The 14,150-nt window shown below is 43.7% G+C and overlaps 1 protein-coding gene across 2 annotated transcripts in view; it reads right to left on the bottom strand.

Moving 5' to 3' along the window:
• Positions 1-146: 146 nt before the first annotated feature.
• The window catches only part of rock2a (rho-associated, coiled-coil containing protein kinase 2a), a 41,209-nt gene continuing 27,205 nt past the window's right edge, over positions 147-14,150 (bottom strand). Inside the window, exons 16-32 of one of the 2 annotated variants that reach the window (XM_075448788.1) lie at positions 11,072-11,178; positions 9,660-9,819; positions 9,327-9,487; positions 8,952-9,136; positions 8,788-8,857; positions 8,545-8,648; positions 6,688-6,874; positions 6,506-6,599; positions 6,323-6,417; positions 6,066-6,257; positions 5,816-5,984; positions 5,547-5,617; positions 4,798-4,886; positions 4,640-4,718; positions 4,271-4,538; positions 3,968-4,181; positions 147-1,397 (exon numbers count right to left, since the gene is read on the bottom strand). In XM_075448788.1, coding sequence (XP_075304903.1) covers positions 1,394-1,397; positions 3,968-4,181; positions 4,271-4,538; positions 4,640-4,718; positions 4,798-4,886; positions 5,547-5,617; positions 5,816-5,984; positions 6,066-6,257; positions 6,323-6,417; positions 6,506-6,599; positions 6,688-6,874; positions 8,545-8,648; positions 8,788-8,857; positions 8,952-9,136; positions 9,327-9,487; positions 9,660-9,819; positions 11,072-11,178 — 2,249 coding nt within the window. In that variant the 3' untranslated portion in view covers positions 147-1,393. Of the gene's footprint in view, positions 1,398-2,456; positions 3,064-3,967; positions 4,182-4,270; positions 4,539-4,639; positions 4,719-4,797; positions 4,887-5,546; positions 5,618-5,815; positions 5,985-6,065; positions 6,258-6,322; positions 6,418-6,505; positions 6,600-6,687; positions 6,875-8,544; positions 8,649-8,787; positions 8,858-8,951; positions 9,137-9,326; positions 9,488-9,659; positions 9,820-11,071; positions 11,179-14,150 lie in introns of those variants that run through there. The other variant, XM_075448789.1, reaches the window with a different exon arrangement.

Below are 14,150 nucleotides of genomic sequence, written 5' to 3'. Positions count from 1 at the left end.
AGGCATGTAAAATATATACTGTGGATATTTATATGTATAAAACATGCTTCTTGGTTAAAGGAGAGCACTCGGTACACACACACACTCACATAGTTTACTCTCCAGCTGCTTGTATAAGCCACATACACACGACAAAGTGTCCAAACTCCGAGTCTGGTTACGTTTAATACAAAAACATCAGGACAAACACGTATAGAAAACTTTAAACGGGCTAGTGCTGCTCAGTTTCTTGTCTTAATGGACCAGGACTTGATTGCATACCTTCATTGTTTCTGCTTCTTACGGGTCAACTTCATTTTCAGTGTCACTTCTGACCGTCTAAGAAGTTCGTGAGTGGAGGCCTTCGGGATGAGCCTGAAAAAGCAAACGCATGCAAACCTCGAAGCGGTTGCTGATGGGGAGGGGGGGCTTCGGTCAAGTATGTCTGGTAATACAATGCCTGTGTGTCGTCTCTGGTAAAGCCCAGATGTACATTCAAAAACTACAAAAAAGGAGCTGAGCTCGGTTCAGAAAAGCATTAACGGTGCACCCCCTGAATTCAGTAAACAGTAAACCCTCAGAAACGACAGTGCAGGTGTGTCTGATTGTGGGATTTCATGCCCGGTCCTCCATCTAATGCCTTCGAGAGCAGCATCCTGCTCAACTTGTAACCGTAACTGTGGACAAAAAAAACGGGCGATTAAGCGTCAAAACAAAAAATCTGAATGAGAGGCACTCGAAGAAGCTCAAATCCAAGAGGAATCCGACTCTTCGCCGTGCTTCAGTACCTCAACTCAGGACTCACCGGAAAGCAGAGCTGCGGAAAGCAAGACGCTACAATCATGTTAAATAGCTTTAAAGTACAAACACTACCTGGGATCAAGTTCAACAAAAAAAAAATATAGAATCTTCTGAGCGTAGTGTTCCCCTTTAAAAAAAAAAAAAATCATGAAACACAGACGAGTCTTATTTTTGGCCACGAGAATCCCCAAAGGTGGAGGCGTTTTCCTGCTTCCATCAGACAGCGTGTCCTGGTGAGAACTGTTGAGGTAAGTGAATTTCCTGCTCGCCAGCCTCATAAGAGCTCTCCTCTTGTTCTGTGGGAGCTGACGGAGCTGACGGAGCTACTCCGGTGCCTCAGAGGCTCCACATTTGCTCTGGCCAAGGACCCAGGAGAAGGCTTTGGCTTAATGTGTTCACCCGAGCCGCCCGGTGAGCCTGATGGGCTTTAAGTGGCTGGAAACGAGTTGAGCGACGGGGGAAAAATGGGCCGACGCTCCCTCAGGCTGAAGCAGGAGCGGGTGGGGTGGGGGGGGGTGGAGCGGTGACGTGGAGTTCAGTGTGCTGGTCTGCAGACGGAGCTTTGGAGGAAATAAACTACACCACCTCGGAGATGCTTTACACTTCCAAGCAGTTAACTGGAGGAAGAGAGAGAAAAAGAAAGAAAGTTATCGTTCAGGTAGTTTCAAACTAAAGTGTCACAGTGTTGTGTTCAGTAATTCTTCTGGGAAATATTCTGCTTCTACATGTTAGGACAGTAAGGAATGATCAGAAACCCTTCATTTCTTTACATTTTGCCAGACTTTCCTTCGATCTTTTCAGCAACAGTTCTCCAGGCTTTCTGAAGCTCTTTCAAAGTTTTTCTTTGGACATTTTCTGCCTTTTCACTCATTTTCAGAGGAATGTGGTTTTGTTTGTCTGTTATATATTTCAATGAATGTCAGCACCGATTTTCTGTTTTTCTGGCAGTAAATAAAGAAATGAGGGGCAGTTCAAGACTGGCAGAGTTCTTTAAAGGGATAGTTCGCCTCTTTTGACATGAAGCTCTATGACATCCCATACTAGCAACATCATTTATGAACATTTTCTTACCCCCTGCTGCGTCCTGTGAGCCGAGTTCCAGCCTCGTTTTGGCGTTGATGAAGGTAGCCCGGCTAGTTGGCTGGGGTTTAAAAAATAAAGCGTTTTGCTTCTCAAAACAATATGCGATCAAAAGAGTAATACATTTGCATCACAAAATCGTTGATCCAGAAAAAGTCAGACCTCACAATCGCTTGGCACTATTTTCTGTCCCTTCGTATCCCTGCCTGCTGTGCAGACCGAGCAGTAAACACTGTGATACTAAGGGAGAGAAAATAGTGCCAAGCGATTGTGAGGTCTGACCTTTTTCTGGATGAACGATTTTGTGATGCAAATGTATTACTCTTTTGAACGCATATTGTTTTGAGAAGCAAAACGCTTTATTTTTTAAACCCCAGCCAACTAGCCGGACTACTTTTGTCAACGCCAAAACTCGGCTGGAACTCTGCTCACAGGACGCAGCAGGAGGTAAGAAAATGTTCATAAATGATGTTGCTGATATGGGATGTCATACAGCTTCATGTCAAAAGAGGCAAACTATCCCTTTAAGTTGTAAAACAGACGCTCATCACACTACGGCATGAAAGATTTGAACTGAACCGCCTCTATGAGAACACAATCCTCATATCTGCTGCCATTTTAGACACCCAGTGATTGCATTGTCCTGACTTTAAGGTGGCACATGCTCAGTGTCTTTCACCACCACCTCAGAGTGACAATACGTTGTTAAACAAACATACACACATTCAAAAATCAAGTAGTTTACAGGGAAACATCAGAGCAAAAGAACAAGACCGGAGGAGGAGTCGTCATTTGTACCAGAGGCCACTGGATTCTTCTCGCCTCATTTTGAAGACCTGTGAGGGCTGGAGTCAGATGACGCAGGGTGTAAGCAGGACGAAACGACAAAGGGAGGCGTCGAAGATCAAATTTAAAGAATATTACTGAGGTAGGAGGTGGAAGAAAACCAAAAACACAACAGAAATCAGACAATACGGCCACATTTCAGAGAACAAAACACGTTCTGTTTTCTGCTTTGATGATCTGAAATGTGTTTGTTGTCGTCGTCAGTCATCAGCACCAAGTAAAGAAAAGTGTTTTAAGGCAGCCACTGCACAGCACACAGTGTTACCATAACGATGTCATCAGAAATGTATAGAGCAACAATCATCATCGATATCATCCAACGCCCAGTGCCAGTCCTGAAGACTGAGCTCGTCCAATCTGAAAGGGGAAATCAGCGTTGATGGCCTGGAGACAATTACTGCACACACGCCAACTGGTGTCTAACTGGCGTCTAACTGGCGCCTAACTGGCGTCTAACTGGCGCCTAACTGGCGCCTAACTGGCGCCTAACTGGCGTCTAACTGGCGCACCCACAAAAAAACCCACAGCTTTAAAACATCTCTCACTGGATTTTAACTACTGATTTTATCTGATTTTAATCTATTTTTCTTATTTCTTTCTTTTTTGTTTCAAATTTAAATTATGCTTTTTATTTCTACTGTTTTAATGTATCTGTAAAGCACTTTGAATCGTCATGTAGTCGAATTGTGCTGTACAAATAAACTTGCCTTGCCTTGGATTCAGGAACACGAAAGCAGCGTTTGTGCTTCCACATCGTTCACTTTCACGGGGAAAATCAACATTCCTCCGATTAAACTGGGTAAATATCCAAGATAAAGAAGGGCAAATAGCAGATATTTCTCTGAAATAACTCTGAAAAGACTTTGGATCTACAGTCACCACCATTTTCCATGTTGGAGTCCAATGAGACGATCAGAATAATCATGAAAGCTCCTGAAAAGGTAACAGGTGTGAGCTCAGAAATCAGAAATCAATCCGACCCGAGACCACACGATGGCATCTTTCAACACTAACCGTGTATTTTCAACTCATTTTACAGCAACCGTCTTGGATTCATTTGGCTAAAAATGTGATTTAAATATAAAGGAAGCAAACCAAAAGATGCCAGCATATAAAAGAAAACAGACTGTGATGTCACTGAGAGACACGGCCATCAGCCGGCGTCCCCGTCCACGCTAAAAGGGCGCGACACTGGTCGCCGTCCCTAAACGAACGGAGCGTTCTTCATGTAAAGGAAAGCTCCTGGACCTCAGAGTGCTACCTGCTCTTGCTGGTGGGGAGCTGTCGGCTGGGCCTCCTCATGGACTGACTGGGCTGAACCTTCATGGAGGCGCGCGGCGAGGAGCGTGCAAAGTGCTCTGGCGGCGGAGGCTTCTTGGGAATCTTTTTGACCAGCCGGCTCACCCACTTCTGCTGCTCCTCCTGGGAGACGGCCAGCAGCAGCAGGTTCTTGGCTGTGGACACGTCGTAGTTGACTGGTGGGAGAGAAATGTAAGCGTTCAGTAATCTTAGGAAGAATTCGACTCCACGTATCGATAAAAAAAGACGTTTTACAGCGTCCGACCTTTGCAGGGAGCGATGATCTCCTCTTTCTTGTCCATGTGGTCCTTGTGGCACTTTATGTGGCAGCGCCGGCACTCCAGCGCGGGCGGCGGCTTGAACATGTTCCACAGCGGCTTGGTGCACGCCTCGCAGTTGGTGGGGAAGTGGTAGAGCGTGGGAATGAACTCGTGGCCTTTGTGGCAGATGTAGCTGGACTTCTCTCCGATGGGCAGCGGGTCCACGGGAAACTCGGGCTCCTTCTTGCTCTCGCCTTCGTTGGCGTAAAGAATCTAGAAGGTGGGCAGAAAACAGGGGACACTCGTTTCTCATTTTCAGCTTTTACACGATCCAGGAGTTCAGTAACGGAACATCAAAAGGAGGCGTGGCAGACCTGGAATATCCTGGGAATCTCCTTGGCGTCAGCACGGTACACATCAGTTTGAGTAACAGGCCTCACGTGAAACAGTTTGCTGCAAAGTGGAATAAATGTTAGAAAATAACCTAAAGCGAACTGGAGCTGTCGTCTCAGGAGAGGACGGCCGTACTCACTCTATATCGAGCACCATGTAGGGAATGGACTGCTCTCTGTCCTGCTCGCTGTTGTAGAAGAGAATCTTCTTGCTGCTCACAACGACGTACTGAAAGCAACGGGACAGATGAGGGAAGCAAACGCATTCAATCAGGGAGGTGGCACGGTTAAAGGGATAGTCCGCCTCTTTTGACATGAAGCTGTATGACATCCCATATCAGCAACATCATTTATGAACATTTTCTTACCCCCTGCTGCGTCCTGTGAGCCGAGTTCCAGCCTCGTTTTGGTGTTGATGAAGGTAGCCCGGCTAGTTGGTTGGGGCTCCAGGAAAAGTCAGACCTCACATCGCTTGGTGCTATTTTCTCTCCCTTCGTATCACTGCCTGCTGTGCAGACCGAGCAGGAAACACTGTAACTGGTGCGGCTATCGCTAGGTGGCTGAACGCATTGATATGAAGGGAAAGAAAATAGGGCCAAGCGATTGTGAGGTCTGACTTTTTCCTGGAGAACGATTTTGTGATGCAAATGTATTACTCTTTTGAACGCATATTGTTTTGAGAAGCAAGATGTTTTATTTTTTTAAGCCCAGCCAACTAGCCGGGCTACCTTCATCAACACCAAAACGAGGCTGGAACTCGGCTCACAGGACGCAGCAGGGGGTAAGAAAATGTTCATAAATGATATTGCTAATATGGGATGTCATACAGCTTCATGTCAAAAGAGGCGAACTATCCCTTTAAAAGGAGCATTCTGTGGTTTATTCAAACCTTTTTCTCCCATCCAAACTTCTTGGTGTTGTTTCTGACTGGAAGAGAGAGCCAACCCTCGAGCCTCATTTCTGAGTGGCAAAAAAATGAGAGTCAGACTCAGACTTAAAACTTTGTGAACTTATAATTACAACTTTTAGGGCGTTATTGTGCGGTGAGGATTCACCTTAAATTTACCGGTTCATTTAAATTATTCAACACCAAATGTAAAGTGAATCCACGGGCGTTTGAGGTTAATGAAGTAAATGTGACTGAGGTTGGGTTCGTACCCGCGTATGCATCGTCAGCATCAAAGTCGGGCCCGCTGCTGACGCTGGCCGAATCCATGGACTGAACGCTCATCGACTGCAGGAGGTTCCTCAGCTGCTCGATGTCGCTGTCCTTACTGTCCAGCGCCATCTGCAGCTCGATGCGCATCTGGCTCTCCTCCGCCAGTTGCTACACGTTAAAAAGAAACGGGACATTAGGAGGCTCGCTGCTCCGGGGACGAGACGGTGAAACCAGAATTCGTCCACTTACCGCCTGCACTTCGTTGATCTCCCTCTGGTATTTGATCATGGTGCTGTTCAGCTTCTCCTTCTCCGACCTCAGCTCCAGCTGCAGCTTCCTGTTCTCCTTCTCCTTTCGCCGCATGTCTGTGTCGTTGCCGCGGCGACTGCCTCCACCACGGACCTCCTTCCTGTTCATGATCTCCGCCAGCTTATTGACGGCCTGTGGACGGACACGAGTTCAGGTCCTCTCAGAGTTGAGGGAAGGCGTAAAGAAGGGAAACTGACCTGAGTTTTCAGCGTCCTCTCCGACTGCAGCTGCTTCTCGAACGTCTGCTTCATCTGGCTGATCTGCTGCTCCCAGTCCTTCGACTTCTCCGAATCTGAGAGAAAGAGAGCAGGCAAAGCTAAATATTTTGCATGACAGCGATATTTTGCGTGTAGAAAAAAAAAATAAAAAATTCTGAATACCTTCAAGTGCTTCTTTCAGTTTGTTGTTCAGCTCCTCCTTCTCATTGGCCAGGTTGGCCACGTCACTGGTCAGGGTCCTATTGGCCTCCTCGAGCTGCAACGCAACAGGAAAACGGCTCGTATCCTCGGTCCAAACTTTGGTTGTGGCGTAATTTAGCGTAAAATGTCATTCTGCAACTCACCGAGCTGATGGTGATGTCCTTCTCGGCGAGCTCCTGCCGGTGCCGAGCCATCATCTCCTTCAGCTCCAGCTCCTTCATTATCTTCTCCTTCTCCAGGTCCGAGTACTGCTCCTCAGCAATGGAGCGAGCCAGCTGCTCTGAGTCAGCCTTTGTCAGTGTGATCTCCAGCTGGGCTGCCAAAGAGTCCCTGAATAAATGCAAAATGTACTTTATTCATACAGCCCTTTACAGACAATCCTTTACGGTGTACCAAAGTGCTTTACAGCAGGTAATAAATAAAGAGAAGAATAAGTAAAAACAATAAAAGAACAGTGAAAGCAATCAAATAAGATAAAAGTGTCATCATACTACTGGGTATTAAAAGCCATCCTAAATAAGTAGGTTTTTAGCCCAGATCTGAAGAGGCCCAGGTCAGAAATAAGACGCAGCTGGACGGGGGGCTTATTCCAGAGCCTGGGGGCAGCTTTGGGAAAAGGCTCGCTCACCCCAGGGTTTGTATTCTGACCTGGGCACTTCCAGCAGAAACTGATCTGTTGACCTCAGAGCTCTACCAGGACTGTTAAAAGCTCAGATAAATACGACGGGGCGAGGCCGTTCACGCATTGACTCCCAAGTCACGTAAAACTACGTTTTTACTGCCCATGCGTTGGCTCCCACGTGGTAAAAATACGTTTTTACGGGTTTTTTTATGGATTCTGAATCTATACATTCTAATGCACATTCTGTGTGATTTCTGTAATTATGTGATGAACAGAACTGACATAGATGGCAGTCAAAAACTGGTGTCATCATCTGGACATTTTGATCATTACGCCAATGGCTTTGCGTCAACTCAAGAACAATTTTGATAACGCTGCATTGATTGTTGTGCATTTCCGCATTTTGTCCAATCGCACGTGTCGGTTTCCAGAGGGTGACGGTAAAGTAACATAAACAAACAACAAGAAGGAGAAGAAGACACGCGACAAGTCAGGAGGCGGTCTTATGAACAGGTTAGCTTTGCCACATGCGACACGACGCAAATCCTCTGACCCGGAAATGTAAGTATCTAAAGTGCGACAGGCTGAAAGAGCGCACGTTTCACAAAAGCCCCGATATCTCAGTTTGTTGTTGATTTTGGTGGATACCCGCCTTGGTTTGGCTAAGGATAGCTCGCTAATGGCGGCACCTAGAGACACGCAGTTTTGACCCACAAAGAGTTTAAAGTCTCAGCTTTCAAACGAGCCATAACATGTTTTAGTGGCCCTATCACATAATATGCTGTGACTGTACAAAAAACGTCAAAAAATGGTTTAGAACGCTGGGATTCTACGACATAATTCTGTAAAAACAGCCGGTATTCAATGTGTTAAGAGCTTTAAAAACAAACATTAAAAGTTTAAAATCAGTTCTATAAAGGACAGGAAGTTAAGAACAGGAGTGATGTGCACACGTCTGTTGGTGTTGGTTAAAAGACGGGCAGCAGCGTTCTGCACCAGCTGAAGGCGACTGAGAAGACTGGGAGACGCCGACATAAAGCGCATCGCAACAGTCTGACCTTGAACTTATTAGGGCATGGATGGCTTTCACAAGGTCATGACGACTTAAAAACATTTTAACTTCGGCCAGCAGACGCAGCTGGAAAAAACTAGTCCTGAAGACATTGTTAATCTGTTTGTCCGACCTCAGATCAAAGGTCAAAGGTCACTCCCAGATTTCTGACGGTTGAGCTAAGCTTTGAAGACGAGGTGCCAAAGCCAGCCGTCACAGTGTCCCCAAACACAAGGCGTTCAGTTTAGTCATCAAGACCAGAGAAGCTACGTTACAGACAGAACCAGCCACAAAAGCATGAAACTGAGGTTTAAAGCGGAGGAGCACCTCTCCTCCTGCAGCTCCTGCAGCGACTGCTGCACCTCCTTGTAGAGTTTGTTCCGCTCCTCACACTCCTCCTTAAGCTCTCGAACCTGAGTCTTGTAGAGAGTCTGGAGAAGAGGCGACAGTCAAATACAGCTCACACCTTTTATCCTCTTTACACCTCGTTAATCAGAGCTTCTTAAAATACAGAAGAAGATGCACAGTTTCTAACGAGCTAGAAGTATGTTTGTTATATCCGTTACTCACTGAGAAATACTGCTCAGCCTCCAACTGGTCCTGCAGTTCTTTCATTTGTCCGTCGGTGTCTTGCCTTTCTCTGTACGCAATAAATAAAAAGAAAGTTTAAAAACATTGAACTGTTCTTCATCTGTAGCAGTGAGACGCTACGAGTGAATTAAAAGTGGACCGACTTGCGCAGCTCCTGGTTCTGCTTCTCCAGGCTGCGCTTGATGTCCAGCAGGTGATTGGTTTCCTGCTTCAGCTGCTTCTCGGAGGTTCTCAGGACGTTGAGCTGCTGGTTCTGGGCCTTCAGGTCGTTCAGAGTCAGGCTGCGCTTCTGGGTCTCCTGCTCGATCTTCAGCGTCAGGTTCTTCACCTGAGAGGCAGCGCAGAGGGAGGAAGGCAGGAAGAACACGACATAAGGCTTTTCTGGACAATTTACCAATAATTTCTGAAGCTGAATTTACTTTTCTTTCCATCTCGGGTACAAAAGTTGAAGGATTTGTTACTGAAAGTGGCATTTAATGCCTCTTAACTGGTGCTGTGTGCAGAAAATAAAGCCCCACCTCCTCTGTGAGGCGGTCTTTGTGTCTGCGCAGCTCGTCCAGTTTCTGTAAGGCCTGTTTATAGTCGCAGTCCATCATGCTGCTGCGTTTCTCCAGCTCCAGTATTCTGTTCTCCAGCCGCAGTTTGGCTGATCGCTCCTCCGCCAGTTTCTGCTCCATCTCTGCGTGCGAGTCATACAATCACAGCCACATATTTTCCACATAATCAAGCAAAGATAACCAAACAATCCGTGTGACTCACACCGATGCAGTCGGAGTTATACAAGCCTCCAAATATTTAGTTCAAATCTTGAATGAACTGCTTCTCAGCAGACAGTGAGGGGGCGGCCCTACCCTTCATGGACTCAGACTTGGCGCCCTCGATGGTCACTTTGATCTTGCTCTTGTCTGCCAGCAGAGCTCTGGTGGCCTTGTGAGAGGCCTCCTCCTGCTCCAGCTCCTGCTGCAGAACCTTCAGCTTGAAGGTCAAATCGATCTCCTTGTTGCTCATCTCCTGTACAGACACAAAGCAAAAAAAGACGTCACGCAATCGCCTAATCCTCCACTTATCGATGTTGTCGAGGAGGAAAAACCGTTCATAACAAAAGCAGTTTGAATTTAAAATCGAATTAATTCCAATTAAAATAAGAAATAAAACTAAAACTGAGACGAATACTTAAATGAATGAAACATGAATTTATTTCACATATCATTCAATTATTTTAGCATAAATCATTCATTCATATATATTTGTTTGTATTTATATTGACGGTTTTAGATATTTTGACTGAGTTGTTTGGGAAAGACATCTTATATATTTAGGACGTTTTTATTGCATAAAACGATGGGTTAAACAGTCGCCAGCTTGAATATAATCATGTTTCCACCGTCACAGACAGCTCAAACCTCACACCGAGTCTATATAAATTACATGAACCGATGGCCCACATGGTTTGCATGTGTGAGGAGGAAAAACTGGATTTATAAATCTTTCCTAAAGATATAAATAAATGTGGAAATTTCTCAGTTATGCATCAATTTTGCTGTGACAGAACCAAGTTTGCAGCCTAAAAAAAAAAGTTGAAACATTCGATAGCATCACCCTGAGAAAGAGATGAAAATAACTAAATCTGAGGCTCTGCAGCATTGTTGGCTGCTCAGGACCGTAGAGTCGTGGTGATTTATGGACGGTATGTGCAGTAATGAGATGGTCAGATGGATTCAGAGCGAGTTTTTCCTCGTCTGTGGCTGAATTTAAGTCAATTATTGGAGGTTTTTGGCTGTAAAAAAAAGCGATTTGTTGCTAATGTGTTGTGTGATCTGATGTTAATAACCAGCTTACAATGTCTGAAATAGAGAGATCATGTCCTTCGTTTGTTAGTTTTATCATTCAAAGAAGGAAGGTAAGCTACCTGCCTGTTTTGTTGGGAAAAAAAAAAAAACAGAAATCTCAAATTTACTGCCTCAAAAGCGTCATCAAGGGGAAGTTTTTCACTTTTAAACTTGATGTTTCAGAACCTGTATGTTTCCACTTTCACTTGAGCACATTATTCAGTACTTACACCTGCAATTCTGCTTGAGTGAAAATACCGCGAAGCTCTGCAGCCCCTGTTGAATCTAATAAAACATTCACACGTCTGCTGTTTTTCCACAGTGCAGTCACACAGATACAGACGCTACACATCAACACTCATTCTGACATTCAGATCTAAACATTCAAGCCTCCCGAGTTTAAAAAAAATAGTGTTTGGGTCTTTCTGATTTACCTTCTCCTGGTCGGTGAGTTTCTCCTGAAGCTGTCTCTTCTCAGTCTCAGCTTTGGACAGAGCCTGTCTCTGCTGGCGCGCCTCGTCCTCCAACCCAGAAATGCGTCCTGAAAACAAAGCAGAGCCCTCAGAAAGCCACATTTCCCCCACAACAAACCACATCTGTGCCTGTTCAGGAGGATGTTTCAGCTTTCCTGCGTGCAGACACTGATCTGTGGTCAGCAAACTGAGCGGATTACTGACCACTAACCATCTGCCGTAAATGTGTTCATTCTGTGCACCTCAGTTCCTAAAATAAGCATCTGATGACACTATTTACACATAAAATTGCTCAAATGAATGTGATTTGTTGGCCTATTGCAGTTTAAATTACACTGTGTCATGCGATTCGATTTGTTGATGCAGACCAGCAGCTGCAGTTTAAAAAGTCAATTACTACAATAAAATGACCATTTTAGCATTATAACACACTCGTGAAATGGTTCAAACTGAGCGTTTAAACCTTCTGTCTGTGAAACATCAGAAGTATTAACTTTAGTTGCCTCCTGATGAATCTCTCTTATTGAGTCTTATAAGTTAAAGCGAGCGTTCTGTGTTGCTCAGGGAGTGAACGAGCTGTTTACAGATGAGATTCTGACTAAAATCAACTTCTTCATAGAGTGTTCGGTCCTTAACCCTAATCCCTGATAGGGGACATTTTTGTCCACTTGGGGTGTAATCTCTCCTCTAATTTCACACTGTAGATAGTGATACTCATCATATTTCAAACACGCATCATATACAATGCAATTTTTCATTGTGTAGAAAAAAAACTCCTTAATTTCTGAAAAGGGACATTTTTGTCCCCTTTTAAAACGACCTAAAAACCTCATATATTGATATTTTTTTCCACTTTTTTTTTTCAGAAATCTTTTCTTTCACTTCAGTTCTGATCATAACCACCAAGTTTTCAATTATTTTCCAAAAAATTAACCCTTTAGATGCCAATTTGAACTTTTTAGCCCAAATTTGAAGCCTTTAGGTGCCAGTATTTTCAAAATATGGAATGCAAAGTGGAATTATTGAGTAGGGATAATTAGGGTCTGGGATATGTCAATGATTAGCAACAACATTGATTTTTAGGGATTTTTCATTTTTTTGTTATGCCTGATTTAAAAAAAAAAAAAAAAAACTCCTTAATTTCTGAAAAGGGACATTTTTGTCCCCTTCTAAAATGATCCCCAAAATATCATATGTTAATATTTTTTCCACTTTTTTCCCCCAGAAATCTTTTCTTCCACTTCAGTTCTGATCATAACCACCAAGTTTTCAATTATTTTCAAAAAATTAACCCTTTAAATACCAGTGTATATGAGGTAAACACCAATTTCTGTTAAAAAACACACACAAAAACTGCTGTATTTTCAATATATGCAATGCAAAGTGAAATATTCTATGGGGGATTATTAGGTCTGGGATATGTCATTGATGAGCTACAACATCAGTTTTATCAGCTTTTTAGTTTTTCTTTAATGGCAGATTACAGAAACGGCTCCCATAGACATCCATTATAATGAATACAGCATTAGACTATCCCAGACCATAATTATCCCCGCTCAACAATTCCTCTTTGCATTCTATATAATGAAAATATAGCAGTTTTTGTTTTTTTTACAGAAATTGGCGTTTACATCATAATGTAAATAGTTTGGGTTACTTTGAGGTAACATGATGAAAGCACCCTCGTTTGTCAACAACAGCTCCACCAGCATGAGAATACATAAAGAGCTGTGCACATTTCTCATTCTCCTGATTCACCTCGAAGAAGGAAGGTTGGAAGGCATGGCACAAAAATTCAGCGTTGCCCAAGCCGTGGAGGAAGTCCTCAGACCAGGGGACAGCGACTCTCTCTATTCATCCTCCTCTGATGAAGAATGGGAACTCACCCTCACTCCAGCAGCTCTGATTATAACAGCACGGAGGATGAAACTGATGAGACTGCTGGCCTGGATATTCTGTGGGTGTCAAAAAATGGCAAGATCTCCTGGTCTGACAACCACACCAACACCCTCCGATACCTGCCTGCACTCACGAGGTGAGAGCACCCTCAGTCTGTGGGATGCACTGGATGCGCAGCTCATAGCCTTCCAAAGACATCTAAGATATGAATGTTTCAGTTTCTAGCTGCAATTGAAATTCAGTCGTACATAGGCTAATAAGCTAAATAATAATATATAAATAATAAGCTAAATTGCTATCTTCAAGTATTGGAATGAAGGTCTGCTCAAATGAAAACTCGCCATGGTTGGGACCATTAGAAGGAATTAGCCTGAGCTTCCCCCAGTCCATCTGCAGGCGAGCCACAGACCTGTGCGCTCCTCAACATTTGCCTTCACTGCAACACACACTTTCTGTAATCTGCAGTGTCATATGTGCCGAAGAGGGGGAAAATGTTCTCCTCCTCAGCACAGCGCACAGGGACCCAGTGGTCAGCGAGGATGAGCACCGAAAACCCCAAATAATCCTGAACTGCGTGCGTATGTGCCATAGTCTAATGCTGTATTCATTATAATGGATGTCTATGGAGCCGTTTCTGTAATATGCCATTGCAGAAAAACTAAAAAGCTGATAAAACTGATGTTGTAGCTCATCAATGACATATCCCAGATCTAATAATCCCCCATAGAATATTTCACTTTGCATTGCATATATTGAAAATATAGCAGTTTTTGTGTGTGTTTTTTAACAGAAATTGGTGTTTACCTCATATAAACCAGTATTTAAAGGGTTAATTTTTTGAAAATAATTGAAAACTTGATAGTTATGATCAGAACTGAAGTGGAATAAAAGATTTATGAAAAAAAAAAGTGGAAAAAAATATTAACATGATGTTTTTAGGTCGTTTTAAAAGGGGACAAAAATGTCCCTTTTCAGAAATTAAGGAGTTTTGTTTTTTTAAATCAGACATAGCAAAAAAAAATTAAATCCCTAAAAATCAATGTTGTTGCTGATCATTGACTTATCCCAGACCATAATTATCCCCCCTCAACAATTCCACTTTGCATTCTATATATTGAAAATATAGCAGTTTTTGTGAGTT

The sequence above is a fragment of the Odontesthes bonariensis genome, chromosome 17, assembly GCF_027942865.1.
Source record: "Odontesthes bonariensis isolate fOdoBon6 chromosome 17, fOdoBon6.hap1, whole genome shotgun sequence".
Classification (NCBI taxonomy): Eukaryota; Metazoa; Chordata; class Actinopteri; order Atheriniformes; family Atherinopsidae; genus Odontesthes; species Odontesthes bonariensis.
This window is presented reverse-complemented; position numbering and strand designations above follow the sequence as displayed.